Source organism: Thamnophis elegans, chromosome Z (assembly GCF_009769535.1).
Source record: "Thamnophis elegans isolate rThaEle1 chromosome Z, rThaEle1.pri, whole genome shotgun sequence".
Taxonomy (NCBI): domain Eukaryota; kingdom Metazoa; phylum Chordata; class Lepidosauria; order Squamata; family Colubridae; genus Thamnophis; species Thamnophis elegans.
Genome location: NC_045558.1, coordinates 140,922,661 through 140,944,591, shown reverse-complemented (window position 1 = coordinate 140,944,591; position 21,931 = coordinate 140,922,661). Strand labels below are relative to the sequence as shown.

Genomic DNA, 21,931 nt, shown 5'->3' with positions numbered 1-21,931 from the left:
CCAAGATGGCTTCCTTCCACTCCATCCCGACTTCCTCCCACTCCACCTCCTCATCCCTCTCCATCTCAATGTGCCCCTCTATCACCCCATCCAGGAGGGCTTCCTTCCACCCCATCTTCTTCACTTTCCCTTTCCCTTTTCCCTCAGAAACTGGTTAGCTTTGAGTTGTCCCATGAATACCCAAACGGTGGTCCTACCTCCCAGTTTAGCTTGGGTGTCCCATGACAGATGACCTCTTCATGGCTTTGGGGTGGGGCCGATTCATCAGGACATCTCCTTGCCTACCAGGAAGAAGCTGGCTCAGCGGCTTCAGGATGCCGAAGAAGCGGTGGAGGCGGTGAACGCCAAGTGTTCCTCGCTGGAGAAGACCAAACACCGCCTGCAGAACGAGATTGAAGATCTGATGGTGGACGTGGAGCGCTCGAACGCGGCTGCAGCTGCTCTGGACAAGAAGCAAAGGAACTTCGACAAAGTATGTTGGGGAAGATGGGAGAAAAAGAGCAGAGCATTATGGGCGGAGGAAATTCTTTCACCATCCCCTATTGTGACCTTCTGACAAGCACACTCAATGAGGAAACCAGAGTCACTTTCTCCTTTTCCTCCTCCTCCTGCTCCTCCTCCTCTTCCTCCTTTCTCCTTTTCCTCATTCTTCTGATTCTCCTCCTCCTCTTCTTCCTCCTCCTGCTTTTCTTCTCCTCTTCTTTCTCCTTCTCCTCCTTCTTCTGATTTCCCTCCTCTTCTTCCTCTTCTTCTTTTCTTCTCCTCTTCCTCCTTTCTCCTTTTCCTCATTCTTCTGATTCTCCTCCTCCTCCTCTTCTTCCTCCTCCTCCTTTTCTTCTCCTCTTCTTTCTCCTTCTCCTCCTTCTTCTGATTTTCCTCCTCTTTTTCTTCCTCTTCCTCCTTCTTTTCTTCTCCCTCCTTTCTCCTTTTCCTCATTCTTCTGATTCTCCTCCTCTTCTTCCTCTTCCTCCTCCTTTCCTTCTCCTCTTCTTTCTCCTTTTCCTCATTCTTCTGATTTTCCTTCTCCTCCTCTTCTTGTCTTCCTCCTCTTCCTTCATCCTCCTCCACTTCCTCCTTCTCCTCCTCTTCTCTTTCTTCTCATTTCTCATTTTCTTCTCCTCCTTCTATCCTTCTCCTTCTCTTCTTCCTCCTTTTCCTCGTTCTTTTGATTCTTCTCTTCCTCCTGCTCCTCTTTCTCATTTTCCTCCTGCTCCTCCTCCTCCTCTTTGTTTCTCCATTTTTCGGATTCTCCCCCTCCTCCTTCCTCCTCATCTTCTTTGTCTTCTTCTTGTCTTTCTCTTCCTTCCCCTTCACCTCCTCTTCATTCTTCTACTCTCCTTCTCCTTCTCTTCCTTCCCTTCTTCCTCCTTCTTCTCCTTCTTTCGATTCTTCTCCTCTCCTGCTCCTCTTTCTCGTTTTCCTTCTCTTTTTTCTCCTCCGCCTCCTCTTCTGCCTCCTCCTCCTCTTTTCCTCTTTCTCTTCCTTTTCTCCTTCTCATTCTTCTACTCTCATTCTTCTTCCTCCTCCTTCTTCTGGTTCTTCTCATCTCCCCTCCTCTTCTTTCTCCTTCTAATTCTTTTGATTCCCCTCCTCCTCTTTCTTTTTCTCCTCTTCCTCCTCTCCTCCTCCTCCTCTTCCTCCTTTTTCCTCTTCCCCATTCTTCTGATTCTCCTCCTCCTCCTGCTCCCTCCACCCCAGATCTTGTCAGAGTGGAAGCAAAAGTTTGAGGAGTCCCAAACTGAGCTGGAAGCATCTCAAAAAGAGTCCAGGTCCCTCAGCACGGAGCTCTTCAAGCTGAAGAACGCCTATGAGGAATCTCTGGAACATCTGGAGACCATCAAGAGGGAGAACAAGAACTTGCAAGGTGGGTCTATCATCCCCTTCACGTTCAGAGCCTCCTTATTTCTAGGTCCTTCTTCCTCTGGACGACCCAACTTTTTCTTCTCTTCTCGTACAGAGGAGATTTCTGATCTCACCGAGCAACTGGGAAGCACCGGCAAGGCCATTCATGAGCTTGAGAAGGCACGGAAGGGGCTGGAGGCCGAGAAGATGGAGCTGCAGGCGGCTCTTGAGGAAGCTGAGGTGAGAAGTCCTCTGGGCTGTGGAAAACCAGTACCCTCAACTCAAGTTCTCCACCATTTTGTTTTCAGTTGAGTTCTTCCCCGGGCTTCAGAATGTGGGTAAAGAACTCAAAATGGTGGCCAAAACTAGATTTCCTAGACTCCATTTCTTATCATCTTCAAAAATAGGAGGAGGGTTGGACTAGAAGACCTCTAAAGTTCCCTTCCAGCTCTATTCTGATTGATCGATAATCTAGAAGCTTAACAGGGATGAAACAATTGTGTTTATGGTTTTTAAGAAATTTACCACACCATAGCTAGCGCCACCGATAGGGACCAAGTTCCATTCATAGGATCCTGGCAGTCCTCGACTTATGGCTAAAATTTCTGTTGCTAAGCGAGTCCGTTGTTAAGTCAGTTTTTCGCCCCACTTGACGACCTTCCTCGCTGTGGTTTTTAAGTGGAATCCCTGCAAGTTGTTAAGCGAGTCACACCATTCTTGAGTTAATCCGGCTTCCCCATTGACTTCGGATCATTGGAAGGTCGCTAAAGGAGGAGCATTTTGACCACGTAGAACATGGGGATGCTGTAACGGTTGTAGGTGTGAAGGTCACTAAAAGAACTGTTGTAAGTGGAGAACCACTTGCATTTTTGTTTCTTCATTGGAAATAGGGGTAGCAATATTTGCGGGCACTGGAAACTTGGCAGGTGCAGACAAAATGGCCACGGTGATAGAAGTGCCTTCTCACAAAATGGCGGCCATGCTAATCCAGAACATACAGAGCTTTCTGGAGGCCACATCTTCGTATCCGGAGTTCCTGTTGGTATTACAGTCACCATGTTGGCTACCCAGGATCTAAGGATTGTCTCTCCCATCTTCTTCTCTCTCTCTCTGTCCAACGTTTCCCCCAGGCGTCCCTGGAACACGAGGAAGGCAAGATCCTCCGAGCTCAGCTGGAGTTCAACCAGATCAAGGCCGAAATGGAGCGCAAGTTGGCCGAGAAGGACGAGGAGATGGATCAGGCCAAGCGGAATCACCTCCGGACGGTGGACTCGCTCCAAGCTTCTCTGGACGCCGAGACCCGCAGCCGCAACGAGGCCTTGAGGATCAAGAAGAAGATGGAGGGCGACCTCAACGAGATGGAGATCCAGCTCAGCCATGCCAACCGCATCGCCACCGAAGCCCAGAAGCAAGTGAAATCTTTACAAGGCTACCTGAAGGTACAGCCTGGAGGTTGGTCTTGAGAAGGACCTCCCTTCCTCTCTTTCCTTCCTCAATTCTTTCCTTCCTCTCCTTCCTTCCTCAATTCTTTCCTTCCTCTCTTTCCTTCCTTCCTCTCCTTCCCTCCTCTCTTTCCTTCCCTCACTTCTTCCCTTCTTTCCTCTCCTTCCCTCCTCTCTTTCCTTGTGTCACTTACTTCCTTCCTCTTTCCTTCCCTCACTTCTTTCTTTCCTTCCTCTCCTTCCCTCCCTCACTTCCCTTCCTTCCTCTCCTTCCCCCCTCTCTTTCCTTCCGTCACTTGCTTCCTTCCTCTTTCCTTCCCTCACTTCTTCCCTTCCTTCCTCTCCTTCCCTCCCCTTCCTTCCTCTCCTTCTCTCCTCTCTTTCCTTCTGTCACTTCCTTCCTTCCTTCCTTCCTTCCTCTTTTTCCCCCTCACTTCTTCCCTTCCTTCCTCTCCTTCCCTCCCTCACTTCCCTTCCTTCCTCTCCTTCTCTCCTCTCTTTCCTTCTGTCACTTCCTTCCTTCCTTCCTTCCTTCCTTCCTCTTTTTTCCCCTCACTTCTTCCCTTCCTTCCTCTCCTTCCCTCCCTCACTTCCCTTCCTTCCTCTCCTTCTCTCCTCTCTTTCCTTCCTCTCCTTCCCTCCCTCACTTCCCTTCCTTCCTCTCTTTCTCTCCACTCTTTCCTTCCATCACTTCCTTCCTTCCTTCCTCTCCTTCCCTCCCTCACTTCCCTTCCTTCCTCTCCTTCCTTCCTCTCTTTCCTTCTCTCACTACTTCCCTTCCTTCCTCTCTTTCTCTCTTCTCTTGAGATTTGAGATTTGAGAAGTTTATTTATATGCCGCCCTTTTCCCTGGGGGGACTCAGGGCGGCTTACAACTCGAAAAAGGGGTGGGGGGAAACAAACATTTAACACGTAGGACAGTACGTCATTAAAAACACAACATTCATACCATTCGGGTGGGTTACAGTCTTTAGCCCCAGGCCTGACGGGATAGCCAGATTTTGAGGGCTGTGCGGAAGGTCTGGAGGGTGGTGAGGGTGCGAATCTCCATGGGGAGATCGTTCCATTGGGTCGGAGCTGCCACCGAGAAGCTCTCCTCCGCGTGGTTGCCAGTCGACATTGACCGGCAGATGGGACTCGGAGGAGGCCTAATCTATGGGATCTAATAGGTCGAGTGGAGGTGATTGGCAGTAGGCGGTCTCTCAAGTACCCAGATCCACTACCATGAAGGGCTTTATGGGTGACAAGTAGCACCTTGAAGCGCACCCGGAGATCGACAGGTAGCCAGTGCAGCTCGCGGAGGATAGGTGTTATGTGGGTGAAGCGAGGTGCACCCACAATCGCTTGCGCGGCCGCATTCTGGACTAGCTGAAGTCGCCAGATACTCTTCAAGGGCAGCCCCATGTAGAGCACATTGCAGTACTCCAGCCTAGAGGTCACAAGGGCACGAGTGACTGTTGTGAGAGCCTCCCGGTTCAGGTAGGGGCGCAACTGGTGCACCAGGCGAACCTGGGCAAATGCCCCCCTGGTCACAGCTGACAAATGGTGTTCGAAAGTCAGCTGTGGATCCAGGAGGACTCCCAAGTTGCGGACCCTGTCTGAGGGGCGTAGTGTTTGACCCCCCAGCCTGAGAGATGGAATACTTGCCGAATTAGTGGGAGGGAAACACAACAGCCACTCGGTCTTATCTGGGTTGAGCACGAGTTTGTTAGCCCTCATCCAGTCCCTAACAGCTTCAAGGCCCTGGTTCATCACGTCCACCGCTTCATTGAGTTTGCACGGGGCGGACAGATACAACTGAGTATCGTCCGCTTACTGATGGTATTTTATCCCGTGCCTCCGAATGATCTCGCCCAGCGGTTTCATGTAGATGTTGAAAAGTAGGGGGGACAGGACTGAACCCTGCGGCACCCCATATGTTAGGGGCCTAGGGGTCGATCTCTGCCCCCCAACTAACACCGACTGCGACCTGTCCGAGAGGTAAGAGGAGAACCACCGCAAAACAGTGCCTCCCACCCCCACCTCCCGCAGTCGTCGCAGAAGGATACCATGGTCGATGGTATCGAAAGCCGCTGAGAGGTCAAGGAGAACCAGGATGGAGGCGTGGCCTCCGTCCCTGGCTCTCCAGAGGTCATCGGTCAATGCGACCAAAGCGGTTTCTGTGCTGTAGCCAGGCCTGAAGCCGGACTGGAATGGGTCCTTCCGTCACTTCCTTCCTTCCTTCCTCTCCTTCCCTCCCTCACTTCCCTTCCTTCCTCTCCTTCCTTCCTCTCTTTCCTTCCCTCACTACTTTTCTTCCTTTCTCTCCTTCCCTCCCTCACTTCCCTTCCTTCCCCTCTTTCCCTCCCTCACTTCTTTCTTTCCTTCCTTCCATCCATTCCATCTGTCTCCAGTTGAGCTTTCCCCTTGCTCATTCCACCTGTCCTTCTCCCCTTTCTAGGATACTCACATCCAGCTGGACGACGCGGTCCGAGCCAACGAGGACCTGAAGGAAAACATCGCCATTGTGGAGCGGAGGAACAACCTGCTCCAGGCTGAGCTGGAGGAGTTGCGGGCTGTGGTGGAGCAGACGGAGCGGGCCCGGAAACTGGCGGAGCAGGAACTCATTGACACCAGTGAAAGAGTCCAGCTCCTTCACACCCAGGTAAGGGGAGAATCCACCGTTCTCCAAGGTCCTCGGGGGCTGTGAGCAGCCAAGAGGCATGCGGGGGTCCTGCTCCCCTGACCCTCTTTCCACTCACTCGCGATCCAGAAATGAAAGACTCTCTTGATCTCTTCTCTTCTCTCCCTTTTCTTCTCTTAACTCCTTCCTTTCTTTTTTCTCTTCTCTCCCTTTTCCTAACTCCTTCCTTTCCTTTTTTTCTCTTCTCTTCTCTCCCTTTTCCTAACTCCTTCCTTTCTTTTTTCTCTTCTCTCCCTTTTCCTAACTCCTTCCTTTCTTTTTTTCTCTTCTCTTCTCTCCTCTCCCTTTTCTTCTCTTAACTCCTTCCTTTCTTTTTTCTCTTCTCTCCCTTTTCCTAATTCCTTCCTTTCCTTTTTTCTCTTGTCTCCTCTCTCTTTTCTTCTCTTAACTCCTTCCTTTCCTTTTTCTCTCCTCTCCCTTTTCCTAACTCCTTCCTTTCTTTTTTTCCTCTTCTCTTCTCTCCTCTCCCTTTTCTTCTCTTAACTCCTTCCTTTCCTTTTTCTCTCCTCTCCCTTTTCCTAACTCCTTCCTTTCTTTTTTTCTCTTCTCTTCTCTCCTCTCCCTTTTCTTCTCTTAACTCCTTCCTTTCTTTTTTCTCTTCTCTCCCTTTTCCTAACTCCTTCCTTTCCTTTTTTCTCTTGTCTCCTCTCTCTTTTCTTCTCTTAACTCCTTCCTTTCCTTTTTCTCTCCTCTCCCTTTTCCTAACTCCTTCCTTTCTTTTTTTCTCTTCTCATCTTTCCCTTTTCCTAATTCCTTCCTTTCTTTTTTTCTCTTCTCTTCTCTCCCTTTTTCTAACTCCTTCCTTTCTTTTTTTCCTCTTCTCTTCTCTCCTCTCCCTTTTCTTCTCTTAACTCCTTCCTTTCTTTTTTCTCTTCTCTTTTCTCCTCTCCTCTCCTCCACCCTTTCCCTCCCCTCCCATCGTCTCCCTTTTCTTCTCTTAACCTCTACCTTTCTTTTTCTCTTTTCTTCTCTCCTCTCCTTTTTCTTCTCTTAACTTCTTTCTTTTTCCATCTATCCTCTCTCCCTTTTCTTCTCCTTCTTTTCTTTTTCTCTCTTCTCTTCTCTCCCTTTTCTTCTCTTAACTCCTTCCTTTCTTTTTCTCTCTTTGGTCCCTTTTCCTAACTCCTTTCTTTCTTTTTTTCTCCTCTCCTCTCTTCTCTGCTCTCCTCCACCCTTTCCCTCCCCTCCCATTCTCTCATCTCCCTTTTCTTCTCTCTTTTTCTCTCCTCTCCATTGTCTTCTCAACTTCCTTTCTTTTTCTCTCTTCTTTTCTGTTCTCCTCTCTTCCACTCCCTTCTCCTCTCCTCATCTCCTCTCCATTTTCTTAACTTCTTCCTTTCTCCTCTCCCCTCTCTTACCTTCTCTTAACTTCTTCCTTTATGTTTCTCTCTTCTGTTCTTTTCTATTCTCTCCTCTCCCCTCCTCTCCTACCCATATCTCTACCTGTACCTCTCCTTCTTTCTCTTGTTTCCTTCCTTCTTCCTTTCTCCCCTCTTTCCTTCTCTTTTTATTTCCTTCCTTCTCTCCCCTCCTCCTCTCTTCTCCTTTCCTTCCTTTCTTCTTTTCTTCCTTCTTCATTTCTTTCTCTTCTCTCTACTTTCTTTTGTTTCCTTCCTTCTCTCCTTCCTCCTTCCTTTCCTTCTCTCTTTCCTTCTTCCTCTTCCTCTCCTCTCCTACTCTCCACTCCTCTCCTCTCTTTTCTTCCTTCTTTCCTTTCCTTCCTTCTCCTTCCTTATTTCTTTCTCTCCTTCTCTCTTTCTTTCCTTCCTTCCTTCTACCTCTCCATAGAATACCAGCCTCATCAACCAGAAGAAGAAGATGGAGTCAGACCTCTCCCAGCTGCAGACAGAGGTGGAAGACGCCATTCAGGAATGCAGAAATGCTGAAGAGAAGGCAAAGAAAGCCATCACAGACGTGAGTGACATTTGTTTTAGCACGCCTACTTTTACAAGAAAGCAGTAATTCAAATGAGGGGCTATTTAGAAAGCATTGGGCCCTATCTAATAAAATGAAATTCAAGGGTGAAAAGAGTAAGGTTCTACATTTAGGCAAGAAAAACGAAATGCACAGGGACAGTATAGATGGTATCTTGCTCAATAGTAGTAACTGGGAGAGGGATCTTGGAGTCCTAGTGGACAAGCATTTAAATAGGAGCCAGCCGTGTGCAGCAGCTGCCAAAAAAGCCAACACAGTTCTAGGCTGCATCAACAGAGGGATGGAATCAAGATCACGGGAAGGGTTAATACCACTTTATAATGCCTTGGTAAGGCCACACTTAAGGTAAGGCCACACTGAATACGGCATCCAGTTTTGGTCGCCACGGTGTAGAAAAGATGCAGAGGCTCTAGAAAGAGTGCAGAGAAGAGCAACAAAGAGGATTAGGGGACTGGAGGATAAAACATAGGAAGAACGGTTGCAGGAACTGGGTATGTCTAGTTTAATGAAAAGAAGGACTAGGGGAGACATGATAGGAGTCTTCCAATATCTCAGGGGTTGCCCCAAAGAAGAGGGAGTCAAACTATTCTCCAAGGCACCTGAGGGCAGAACAAGAAGCAATGGGTGGAAACTAATCAAGGAGAGAAGCAACTTAGAACTGAGGAGAAATTTCCCGACAGTTAGAACAATTAATCAGTGGAACAGAAGTTGCCCCCAGAAGTTGTGAATGCCCCAACACTGAAAGTCTTCAAGAAGATGTTGGGTAGCCATTTGTCTGGAACGGTATAGGGTTTCCTGCCTAGGCAGGGGGTTGGACTAGAAGACCTCCAAGGTCCCTTCCAACTCTGCTATTGTATTGTATTGTATATGTGGAGATTCTAGAAAGAGTGCAGAGAAGAGCAACAAAGAGCATTAGGAGACTGGAGATTAAAACATAGGAAGAACGGTTGCAGGAACTGGGGATGTCTAGTTTAATGAGACCTCCAAGATCCCGTCCAACTCTGCTCTTGTATTGTATTGTATTGTTTGTATTGTTTCTGGGTTGCAACGATCCAAGGGACCAGCAGATGGCAGCCAAGGGAGTTTTCCCCATGTCTCTTTATTGCCATCTTCTGGTCACTTCAATGCTTGCCGACATAACCTGGCATCAGATAACAGAGTGGTTAATTTGGAACAGATGCCTTCATTGTGCACAGGGATTATTTATTACTAAATTAATGTCATGCTATCTTTGACGGCTATTATTAATTCCGAAAGGATTGTAGGTCCTGTTCTGAGATCAACTCACAAGGCAGCCTTTCTTTAATGTCCAAAAATAGTTGATGAGTTACTAACTGATAACTCGGCGTTGCCCGGGTATTTATTTATAGGGAGGGAAATGTCCAGACCAGGGGTGGGTTCTGGCAATCCCTACTGCCAGTTTGCTCGTGGGTACGCCATCCATGTGCCCGCTTGATGCGTGCTGCGCGCACATGCGCAGTGCAATAAAAATCGCTCTGCGCATGCTCAGAAGCAAAAAACGAAATGCGCCTATGGCGCCATCCGGGGGTGTGGCAGCCTTGGGTCACTGCTGCTTCCAGTGACCTAGGCCGTCAAACCACTACCGGTCCAGCTGAACCGGTCTGAACCGGTAGGAATCCACCACTGTTCCACACCAAACGTAATTTCTAATGTTGGATTTTCCTCCTTACCAGAGGGAGCCCCCTTGTGGGGGTACTGTGAAGCCGTCACCATTGCGCTGTACAGTAGAATCCATTTTATGGCAGTATGGTAGAATCCATTTTAAGGCTGTACTGTGCTGTACAGTAGAAGCCATTTTAGGGCAGTATGGTAGAAGCCATTTTAAGGCGCAACAGGCTGTACTGTGCTGAACAGTAGAATCCATTTTAGGGCAGTATGGTAGAAGCCATTTTAAGGCGCAACAGGCTGTACTGTGCTGAACAGTAGAATCCATTTTACGGCAGTACGGTAGAATCCATTTTAAGGCTGTACTGTGCTGTACAGTAGAAGCCATTTTACGGCAGTACGGTAGAATCCATTTTAAGGCATAACAGGCTGTATCTTAACAGAACACACACCCCGAGGGGATTCAGCTGTCCCATACATACCCAACAGCCCACCTCTCTTCCTTACGCCCATAAACCTAGTTCATAAGACCCCATGAGGAAGGATGAGAACAAAAGTGATGTATGAAAAAGAAAGCAAGGCTGACCACGGGGTCTCTATGGGGCAGGATCTCCCCTCTTCTCCACAGCAACCCTGTGAAGCCAAAATAGCTCCTCCTTCTCCTATTTTTAAAGAAGGAGATCCAAAGTCCATGAAGTGAGGCACACCAACAGGTTCTCCTTTGCTTGGGTCCACCATCCCACTGGTGGACAGAAGCATTCCTGAGTCAAAAGAGGATCCCCAACTGTAATCTTTACACGAATATGGGGTCTAGGACCAATTCTTGGAAGGAGTAAACATATAGGAGGTCGTCGTCCCCCCCCCCAATTTAAGGTTATCTCCTTCTGTCTGGTGGGCATGTTTCTCCATTGTCCTCTTGAACGTGGCAGGCGGCCATGATGGCGGAGGAGCTGAAGAAGGAGCAGGACACCAGCGCCCACCTGGAGAGGATGAAGAAGAACATGGAGCAGACCATCAAGGACCTCCAGATGCGCCTGGACGAGGCGGAGCAGCTGGCCCTCAAGGGCGGCAAGAAGCAGCTTCAGAAACTGGAGGCCCGAGTGCGGGAGCTGGAGAACGAGCTGGAAGGGGAGCAGAAACGCAACGTGGAGAACGTCAAAGGGATGCGGAAGTGTGAGAGACGCATCAAGGAGCTCACCTACCAGGTGAGGAGAGGCGCAGGTTAACCTGGCCAGGACAACAACGCTGGTTCTGAAGGTTTTTGTGTGGATGGGTGGATCAAAGCTTTTGAGGCACCTCTCTAAAATGGGCGGGATGAAGAATTTGGAGTTGGTTGGATGGATTGAATCCCATTTTTTCCCCCAGAATCTTATAAAAATGTAACATTTTGTCCATCCAAAACAAATTCCATGAGGCAAAAAAAAATGCTCTAGAATTGTGTTTCTCAACCTTGGATACTTTAAGACGGGTGGACTTCAACTCCCAGAATTCCAGAATATTCTAGAATCGTGTTTCCTCAACCTTGAGTTCTTTAAGACGGGTGGCCTTCAACTCCCAGAATTCCAGAATATTCTAGAATAGTATTTCCTCAACTTTGAGTTCTTTAAGACGGGTGGACTTTAACTCCCAGACTTCTAGAACCCTCTAGAATAGTGTTTCCTCAACCTTGGGTTCTTTAAAGAGGGTGCACTTCAACTCCAGAATTCCAGAACCCTCTAGAATAGTGTTTACTCAACCTTGGGTTCTTTAAGGCGGATGGACTTCAATTCCCAGAATTCCAGAATAATCTAGAATAGTGTTTCCTCAACCTTGGGTTCTTTAAGATGGGTGGACTTCAAGTGCCAGAATTTCCAAATATTGTAGAATAGTGTTTCCTTAACCTTGGGTTCTTTAAAGTGGGTGCACTTCAACTCCCAGAATTCCAGAATATTCTCGAATAGTGTTTCCTCAACCTTGGGTTCTTTAAGGCGGGTGGACTTCAACTCCCAGAATTCCAGAATATTCTAGAATAGTGTTTCCTCAACCTTGGCTTCTTTAAAGTGGGTGCACTTCAAGTGCCAGAATTTCCGAACATTCTAGAATAGTGTTTCCTCAACCTTGGGTTCTTTAAGATGGGTGGACTTCAACTCCCAGAATTTCCGAATATTCTAGAATAGTGTTTCCTTAACCTTGGGTTCTTTAAGGCGGATGGACTTCAACTCCCAGAATTCCAGAATATTCTAGAATAGTGTTTCCTCAACCTTGGGTTCTTTAAGGTGGATGGACTTCAACTCCCAGAATTCCAGAATAATCTAGAATAGTGTTTCCTCAACCTTGGGTTCTTTAAGATGGGTGGACTTCAAGTGCCAGAATTTCCAAATATTGTAGAATAGTGTTTCCTTAACCTTGGGTTCTTTAAAGTGGGTGCACTTCAACTCCCAGAATTCCAGAATATTCTTGAATAGTGTTTCCTCAACCTTGGGTTCTTTAAGGCGGGTGGACTTCAACTCCAGAATTCCAGAATATTCTAGAATAGTGTTTCCTCAACCTTGGGTTCTTTAAGGCGGGTGGACTTCAACTCCCAGAATTCCAGAATATTCTAGAATAGTGTTTCCTCAACCTTGGGTTCTTTAAGGCGGGGGGACTTCAACTCCCAGAATTCCAGAATATTCTAGAATAGTGTTTCCTCAACCTTGGGTTCTTTAAGGCGGGGGGACTTCAACTCCCAGAATTCCAGAATAATCTAGAATAGTGTTTCCTCAACCTTGGGTTCTTTAAGGCGGGGGGACTTCAACTCCCAGAATTCCAGAATATTCTCGAATAGTGTTTCCTCAACCTTGGGTTCTTTAAGACGGGTGGACTTCAAGTGCCAGAATTTCCTAATATTCTAGAATAGTGTTTCCTTAACCTTGGGTTCTTTAAAGCAGATGGACTTCAACTCCCAGAATTCCAGAATATTCTTGAATAGTGTTTCCTCAACCTTGGGTTCTTTAAGGCGGGTGGACTTCAACTCCCAGAATTCCAGAATATTCTAGAATAGTGTTTCCTCAACCTTGGGTTCTTTAAGGCGGGGGGACTTCAACTCCCAGAATTCCAGAATAATCTAGAATAGTGTTTCCTCAACCTTGGGTTCTTTAAGGCGGATGGACTTCAACTCCCAGAATTCCAGAATATTCTCGAATAGTGTTTCCTCAACCTTGGGTTCTTTAAGAGTTCTGACTTCAAGTGCCAGAATTTCCTAATATTCTAGAATAGTGTTTCCTTAACCTTGGGTTCTTTAAGGCGGATCGACTTCAACTCCCAGAATTCCAGAATAATCTAGAATAATGTTTCCTCAACGTTGGGTTCTTTAAGATGGGTGGACTTCAAGTGCCAGAATTTCCAAATATTGTAGAATAGTGTTTCCTTAACCTTGGGTTCTTTAAAGTGGGTGCACTTCAACTCCCAGAATTCCAGAATAATCTAGAATAATGTTTCCTCAACCTTGGGTTCTTTAAAGTGGGTGTACTTCAACTCCAGAATTCCAGAATATTCTAGAATAGTGTTTCCTCAACCTTGGGTTCTTTAAGGCGGGGGGACTTCAACTCCCAGAATTCCAGAATATTCTAGAATAGTGTTTCCTCAACCTTGGGTTCTTTAAGGCGGGGGGACTTCAACTCCCAGAATTCCAGAATAATCTAGAATAGTGTTTCCTCAACCTTGGGTTCTTTAAGGCGGATGGACTTCAACTCCCAGAATTCCAGAATATTCTCGAATAGTGTTTCCTCAACCTTGGGTTCTTTAAGACGGGTGGACTTCAAGTGCCAGAATTTCCTAATATTCTAGAATAGTGTTTCCTTAACCTTGGGTTCTTTAAAGCAGATGGACTTCAACTCCCAGAATTCCAGAATATTCTTGAATAGTGTTTCCTCAACCTTGGGTTCTTTAAGGCGGGTGGACTTCAACTCCCAGAATTCCAGAATATTCTAGAATAGTGTTTCCTCAACCTTGGGTTCTTTAAGGCGGGGGGACTTCAACTCCCAGAATTCCAGAATAATCTAGAATAGTGTTTCCTCAACCTTGGGTTCTTTAAGGCGGATGGACTTCAACTCCCAGAATTCCAGAATATTCTCGAATAGTGTTTCCTCAACCTTGGGTTCTTTAAGAGTTCTGACTTCAAGTGCCAGAATTTCCTAATATTCTAGAATAGTGTTTCCTTAACCTTGGGTTCTTTAAGGCGGATCGACTTCAACTCCCAGAATTCCAGAATAATCTAGAATAATGTTTCCTCAACGTTGGGTTCTTTAAGATGGGTGGACTTCAAGTGCCAGAATTTCCAAATATTGTAGAATAGTGTTTCCTTAACCTTGGGTTCTTTAAAGTGGGTGCACTTAAACTCCCAGAATTCCAGAATAATCTAGAATAATGTTTCCTCAACCTTGGGTTCTTTAAAGTGGGTGTACTTCAACTCCAGAATTCCAGAATATTCTAGAATAGTGTTTCCACAACTGAGTTCTTTAAGACAGGTGGTCTTCAGTTCCCAGAATTCCCCAGTCAGCTGAGCTGGCTGGGAAATTCTGGGAGTTGAAGTCCACCCGCGTTAAAGTACTCAAGATTGAGGAAACACTAGATTCAGAACACAACAAGATTTCCATATGTAAGCTAGAATGTAACCATGGTTTAGAGAAGGATTTCCTTTAAAAAGACCCACCCCCCTCCAATTTCACAAATGCTTCCAATCAGTTAAGAGCTGGTGATGCGTCCCAGGGTGAGACCTTATTTAAACTTGGTGATATAAACTCACTTTTTGCTGCCGGCCAAACAAACCCTGATCTCTCCATCTCGGTCTCTTCCTAGACGGAGGAGGATCGCAAGAACCTGATGCGTCTCCAAGACCTTGTTGACAAGCTCCAGTTGAAAGTGAAGGCTTACAAGAGGCAGGCAGAGGAGGCGGTGAGTAGCGGTCCATCTTTCCGTCCTTGTTGGGACCATCCTGGTTTGTCACTCATCCTGGTTTATTGAGCCCACCTCAGGACGCTGAGCTGAAGAACTTGGTCCTCCTTTCCTATCTCTGTAACTTCGATGGTCACCTCAATTGTGGTTGACCTATCTGGACCCTCATCCAAACCTTCTCTCTCAACCCCTCAACATTAGCACAATTAGTCCTAGACTTACGACCCCTCACACGGTTGTTAAGGGAATCCAGCTTTTTTCATGGATTTTTCTTGTCGGAAAGATTTGGGGGAAGGTCATAAAGGATGATCACATCTGCAAATTCCTGCCAAGTACCCCCCCCCACAAAATTAAGTTTTTTTTATTTTAATTGAACAAAAACACACAAAAAAAGAATCATCCTTCATTACATCTTGTAGAAAGCGTGTCGATTGGTTACTGATAACTTTCGTGCATTTCTTCCACAGTCATTACTTATAGTTCATATTAGATTGTAGACTTTAAATCAAAAATCTTTGTATATCTTACTATCAAGGTATCACAATTCTCATTGGACTACAATTATTTGAATGTGCTTTTACCTCAAATCATTCATACTTAAAGACATAACCACATAGTGGCATTCATTAGCTATGGCTTGAAAACGTGCCTAAATAGAGCCGGTTTGGTCTGGTTTGAGAGAACTGGTTGTTAAATTGCTGGCTGGCCCCGCCCCTTCCAGGAGTCCCCACCCGCCCCATTTTGGCTCCCAGGTAAGTGCAGGGAAGCCTACTAGGCCTAAAATGGGGCGCTGGGGAGGGAGGTGCGTGGCGCATCCTGTCCGCGCCCCATTTTTGCTCCCAGGAGGCTCCAGGGAGGTGTACTAGACCAAAAGTGGAGGGCCGCGCCCCCCGCATTTTTGCTCCCAGGGGGTGAAGGAGGCCGTTGCTCCCTATCACACACCCTGGCCACACCCACCATGGCCACGCCCACCCAGACGGTCATTAGGACAGAGAACTGGTTGTTAAATTATTTGAATCCCACCACTGGGAAGGTGGGGGCCAGATTTCCACTAACGGTTTGGGCAAAGCGGTCCAATCCGGTTGAATACCACCTCTGATCCCTTGTCGGTTTTCCCCCAGGAGGAGCAAGCCAACAGCAACTTGGGCAAATTCCGGAAGGTTCAGCACGAGTTGGATGAAGCCGAGGAGAGGGCGGACATTGCAGAGTCCCAGGTCAACAAGTTGAGGGCCAAAAGCCGTGACATTGGGGTGAAGGTGAGGACCTACTCTTAAGCCTAATCTTAACCCTAATTCTATCGCTACTCCTGTTCTTCACTCTACCCTTAACTGTAATCCTAATCCTAGCCCTAACCCTACCCTTAACCCTACCCATACCCCTAATCCTACTCGTACTCCTACCCCTAACTTTACCTCTACTTTAACCCTACTCCTACCTCTAACCTTAACCCTACTCCTAACCCTACCCCTAAACTTAACCCTACTTTTATTCCTACCCCTACCTCTAACCTTAACCCTACCCCTAACATTAACCCTACTTTTACACCTACTCCCACCCCTCACTCTACCCTTACCCCTACCTTATCCCTACTCTGACCCCTAACCGTAACGCTACAGCTAACCCTAACGCTAACCTTAACCTTATTCTAATTCTACCCCTACCCCAACCACCACCTTAACCCTACTCCTACCTCTAACTTTAAGCCTACCCCAACCTTAAGCCTACTTTTACTCCTACTCCTACCCCTAACTCTACCCCACCTTACCCCTACCCCTAACCTTAACTCTGTTCTTACTCCTACCCGTATCTATACCCCTACCCATAACCCTACCTGTTCCACTAACCTTATCTCTATCCCTACCCCTACCCCTAAATTTAATGCTAACCCTTCTCCTACCCCACCCCAACTTTAACCTTACCCCTAACCCTTTCCATATTCCTACCCATAACCCTAACCCAACTCCTTCCTTCCTTTCTCACTTTTGCTCCTTTCTTCCCCAGCCGAAAGGTTTGTACGAGGAGTAACTCCTTCGAAGACCGGATGGCCCGCTCTCCAAGACCTCCCACCCCTCATGCACCCACCCCCAGACCTAAAAGGCCCTGGGGAAACCTGTCCCCATTCTCCCATGCTCTGTATATCAGCATTGCTCCCTTCTCCAAGGTAGAATAAACATGATGAAATAAACCTTTGGTTGTTTATTTAATTGCGTGACGGGGGAAAAAAATCAGGTTCTACATTTAGGCAACAAAAACGAAATGCACAGGTACAGTATAGGTGGTACCTTCCTCAATAGTAGTAACTGTGAGAGGGATCTTGGAGTCCTAGTGGACAACCATTTAAATAGGAGCCACCCATGTGCAGCAGCTGCCAAAAAAGCCAACACAGTTCTAGGCTGCATCAACAGAGGGAGAGAATCAAGATCACGTGAAGTGTTAATACCACTTTACAAGGCCTTGGTAAGGCCACACTTGGAATATTTACATCCAGTTTTGGTCACCACGATGTAGAAAAGATATGGAGACTCTAGAAAGAGTGCAGAGAAGAGCAACAAAGAGGATTAGGGGACTGGAGGCTAAAACACAGGAAGAACGGTTGCAGGAACTGGGGATGTCTAGTTGAATGAAAAGAAGGACCAGGGGAGACATGATAGCAGTCTTCCAATATCTCAGGGGTTGCCACAAAGAAGAGGGAGTCAAACTATTCTCCAAGGCACCTGAGGGTAGAACAAGAAGCAATGGGTGGAAACTAATCAAGGAGAGAAGCGACTTAGAACTGAGGAGGAATTTCCTGACAGTTAGAACAATTCATCAGTGGAACAGAAGTTGCCTACAGAACTTGTGAATGCCCCAACACTGGAAGTCTTTAAGACGATGCTGGATAGCCATTTGTCTGGAACGGTATAGGGTTTCCTGCCTACGCAGGGGGTTGGACTAGAAGATCTCCAATGTCCCTTCCAACTTTGCTATTGTATTATTGTATTGTATTGAAACTTGCAAACTTTTTGGAAGGCTTTAAACCCACATTTCTCAACCTTTATGAGCTGCAGACTTCAACTCTCAGAATTCCCCAGCAGCTATTCTGTCCCTGAACAAGAAAACTCCTAGTCCCGACAAAAAACCCTTTTATTAATTGCCTGCGATTTCTGCTCATTCGCATCCAACAAAGTCTTTCAAGGGAGGATTTACGGTCACCGACCTTATCTGGCTCGGAGATCTGCCAAGCCGATATCTGCAAAGAGTCTCGGAGAGTCACGAACCAATGAAGTGAACTAATGGTCTCCTGCAAACTCCACTCCCCTTCCGCTCCCTCTTTTATTTCCTCTGGGAGGGGCCATTCATCGTCCACCTGTGGCCTTCCTCCCAAGCCGACCCCCATTCTTTAGCTGCTCCCTTCGTCTGGCTGCGCATGCACCAGAGGTGGGTTCCTCCTGGTTCGGCCCACTTCGGCCGAGTAGGTAGTAACCTGTCCTGCCACGTCCCTGAAACGGTTCTATCGGCAGGGCCGCCATCTTGATTTTCGGTTCTAGCATGTGCAGAGCAATCGTCATTGCAAAAATGAAAATCCCCCTCCCCTTTTCTAACGTTGTGCGCATGGGCAGTCCTTTTTAGGGGCCAATGTGCACGCGGGCAAATTTTTGGTGTGCAGAACCGGCAGTAATGCTGGCAGGAACTCACCCCTGGTATGCGCACACTGGGAACAGGCTCCAGCTGTTCTTCTGCCTCACTGATGTCCGACTCCGAAGGCAGCTGATAACTGGCATACGGTCCTGGCCCTATCTCTACCTCCGACACAGAGCCCTCATCCGAGCCTTCCCCAGACTCATGCGCACACTGGGAACAGGCTCCAGCTGTTCTTCTGCCTCACTGATGTCCGACTCCGAAGGCAGCTGATAACTGGCATACGGCTCTGGCCCTCTCTGCCTCTGACGCAGAGCCCTCATCCGAGCCTTCCCCAGACTCATGCGCACACTGGGAACAGGCTCCAGTTGCTCTTCTGCCTCACTGATGTCCGACTCCGAAGGTAGCTGATAACTGGCATACGGTCCTGGCCCCATCTCTACCTCTGACGCAGAGCCCTCATCCGAGCCTTCCCCAGACTCATGCGCACACTGGGAACAGGCTCCAGTTGCTCTTCTGCCTCACTGATGTCCGACTCCAAAGGTAGCTGATAACTGGCATACGGTCCTGGCCCCATCTCTACCTCCGACACAGAGCCCTCATCCGAGCCTTCCCCAGATTCATGCACACATTGGGAACAGGCTCCACCTGTTCTTCTGCCTCACTGATGTCGGATTCTGAAGGCAGCTGATAACTGGCATACGGTCCTGGCCCCATCTCTGCCTCCGACACAGAGCCCTCATCCGAGCCTTCCCCAGACTGGGAACAGGCTCCAGCTGTTCTTCTGCCTCACTGATGTCCGACTCCGAAGGCAGCTGATAATTGGCATACGGCCTTGGCCCCCTCTCTGCCTCCAACACAGAGCTCTCATCAGAGCCTTCCCCGGACTCCAGGACTGGCCCATGTTCCTCCCCAACCTCCTCACTGTCCGAACTCTGCTTCCCAGCTCTGCCGGCGGGCCGTAACCTCCAGGCTGAGGGAAAGAAAGGCCTGAAAATTGGCTGCCAGCAGGCAATTTCCGATGGCGAGAGGCATTTCGCCTGCTAAGCAGAAAGCGGTCTTAAAAATCTGCATATGTACAAAACAAGATTAGAGCAAAACCTGATTAAGGATCACAAAGCCTTAAAGTCTCGATACACAAGGAGATTAAGGGAGATGAAAGGACGCGCCGGGCTCCAGATTAAACTGTCTGATGCTGGCTTTCCCGATTAAGCTGATTTAATAGGTCGCCGCTATTAAAATGGGCTTTGGAGGGCCCGGCTATTGATAGATCTTTTAAATTAATTAAAGGGGAGGGAAGAATACATCGAACGGGGTTTTTTTTTTGAACAGGATCTACTGAACTCTCCTTACAGAGGGGAAAAAACATGTCAGATGCTGGGCATTTCCAGTCCTGGGTTAAGAGAAAGTGAGGCAAGAGATAGGCAGCTCCAGTAAGTGAGTCAAGCTGCATTCTGATTGGGGAGAAGGCATCTTATCACCTGTAGGATAGTTTACCCGTTGCAATTTGTCTTATCCCCCTCCTTTTTTCCTCCTGTGTCTCTTCCACCACAAGGGAAATTTGATTTTGATTTGATTTGATTTGATTATATTTATATGCCGCCCTTTTCCCCCGAAGGGGACTCATGCTTAAATATCATGCTTTCTTTTCTTTTATATCTTTTCTTTTTAATCAATCAATCAAAATGTCCAATGTCCGATTTCCAAGATCAATCTATAAAGCCTTAGTAAGGCCACACCTGGAATCCTGCGTCAAGTTTTGATCACCACACTATAAAAAAAGAGTTTGAGACTCTAGAAAGAGGGCAGAGAAGAGCAACCAGGATGATGAGGGGACTGGGGGCTCAAACATACGATGAACGGTTGCAGGAACTGGGCCTGGCTACTCTAGTGAAGAGAAGGACCAGGGAAGACATGAGGACACTCTTCCAATATTTGAGGGGCTGCCCCAAAGAGGAGGGGGTCAAGCTATCTTCCAAGGCACTTGAAGGCCAGACAAGGAAGAATGGATGGAAACTGACCAAGGAGAGATTCAACCTGGAAATAAGGAGGAATTTTCTAACAGTGAGAACAATCCACCCATGGAATAGAAGTTGCCTTCGGAAGTTGTGGGAGCTTCATCCTTGGAGGCTTTCAAGAAGAGACTGGACTGCCGTCTGTCAGAAATGGTGTAGGATCTCCTGCTTTGGGTGTGGGGTTGGACTAGATGACCTACAAGGTCCCTTCCAGCTCTGTTATTATTCTCTTATTCAGAAGTTGTGGGAGTGTGCTTCCTTCGGCAGCAGATATACTAAAATTGGAACGATACAGAGTAGATTAGCAAGGATGACACGCAAATTCGTGAAGGAGGGAATGTAGGAGAGAAGGAAGGGGGGAAGGAAGGAGGAAAGGAAGGGGGAAAAGAAGGAGAGAAGGAGAAAAGAAAGGAGGGAAGGAAGGAAGGAGGAAAGGAAGGAGGGAAGGAGAGAAGGAGGGAGGGAAGGAAGGAGGGAAGGAAGGGGAGTAGGAGAGAAGAAACGAGGGAAGGAAAGAGGGAGGGAGGGAAGAAGAAGTAGGACGGTTGTAAGATAAGATGGATCTATGGGATGTTAAGAAAGGCAATCTTCAAGTATATTGTCAACTGTAGGGGAAAATTGTTATAAATACATATTATTAAAAATTGTAAACAAATAAATTTATTAAAAAAAAATTCGTGAAGTGTTCCATATTTAGATAGGTGACACTATCATACTTTAAAGACACACTGTTATTTGACAGATAATTATGAATTTGAGGAAATAAGGATTGTTACAAATGAAAGAATATTCATGGTAATTTGAATACATAATGACAGCGAAATATTCAATTGTATTTGATGTAAACCAGTGATGTTAGCAATAGCAATAGCAGTTAGACTTATATACCGCTTCATAGGGCTTTCAGCCCTCTCTAAGCGGTTTACAGAGTCAGCATATCGCCCCCAACAACAATCCGGGTCCTCATTTCACCCACCTCGGAAGGATGGAAGGCTGAGTCAACCCTGAGCCGGTGAGATTTGAACCACCGAACTGCAGAACTGCAGTCAGCTGAAGTAGCCTGCAGTGCTGCATTTAACCACTGCGCCCATCTCGGCTCTTAATGTTAACCCTGAGCTTAAGAATTGGTGCACAAAAACCTGAAGTTGTGGGAGCTTCATCCCTGGAGGCTTTCAAGAAGAGACTGGACTGCCATTTGTCATAAATGGTGTAGGGTCTCCTGCTTCGGGGGGGGGGGGGTTGGACTAGATGACCTCCAAGGTCCCTTCCGACGCTGTTCCTCTGTTAATCTGCCCCTCGGCGGGGCAGCTTCTGCCTACTTAACGTCGTGGAGAGGGTGCAGCAGAGATGTGGCGGGGGGGGACACCATTAAACGAGGATGCCAGCCAAATTCACGAACGGGCGGAGACTCAAGAGGAGACACTTTCAGAAGCTCAGCTTCTTATCCGTCCACCTGTCCACGCATGGGCCAGCACGGAATTAACGACGGGAGGGGAAGATTTTGTGTCGAGCAGGTGCACCAAATCTTTGGAAACTTCAAAAGTGGGGGTGGGAGGAGGTGGAAGAGGAAAATAACTGGTTCAATTTGCCGAGATTGGTGTTTCATGTATATGCATACCTCCAAACCGTGACCCGACAAAACCGCGAAAGTCAAAAGCGCGTTGACAAAACCGCGGCGTGAAAACCGCGATGTCAAAAGCGCGCCGACAACAGCGCGCCGACAGAAGCGCGATTTAAGTTAAGGTAACGTTTAGGGTTAGGTTTAGGGTTAGGTTTAGGGTTAGGTTTAGGGTTAGGTTTAGGTTTAGGTTTAGGTTTAGGTTTAGGGTTAGGGTTAGGGTTAGGTTTAGGGTTAGGTTT

The 21,931-nt window shown here is 47.4% G+C and overlaps 1 protein-coding gene and 1 pseudogene across 1 annotated transcript in view; both read left to right on the top strand.

Moving 5' to 3' along the window:
• The window catches only part of LOC116522039 (myosin-7-like), a 73,869-nt gene extending 57,654 nt beyond the window's left edge, over positions 1-16,215 (top strand). The window contains 10 exon segments of the mRNA XM_032236624.1: positions 289-472; positions 1,699-1,864; positions 1,958-2,082; positions 2,973-3,281; positions 5,724-5,927; positions 7,755-7,880; positions 10,457-10,732; positions 14,343-14,438; positions 15,560-15,694; positions 16,159-16,215. Of these exon segments, the coding sequence (XP_032092515.1) occupies positions 289-472; positions 1,699-1,864; positions 1,958-2,082; positions 2,973-3,281; positions 5,724-5,927; positions 7,755-7,880; positions 10,457-10,732; positions 14,343-14,438; positions 15,560-15,694; positions 16,159-16,215 (1,678 nt within the window).
• A 4,107-nt stretch (positions 16,216-20,322) lies between these two features.
• LOC116523112 lies at positions 20,323-20,416 on the top strand (annotated as a pseudogene).
• The last annotated feature ends 1,515 nt before the right edge of the window (positions 20,417-21,931 follow it).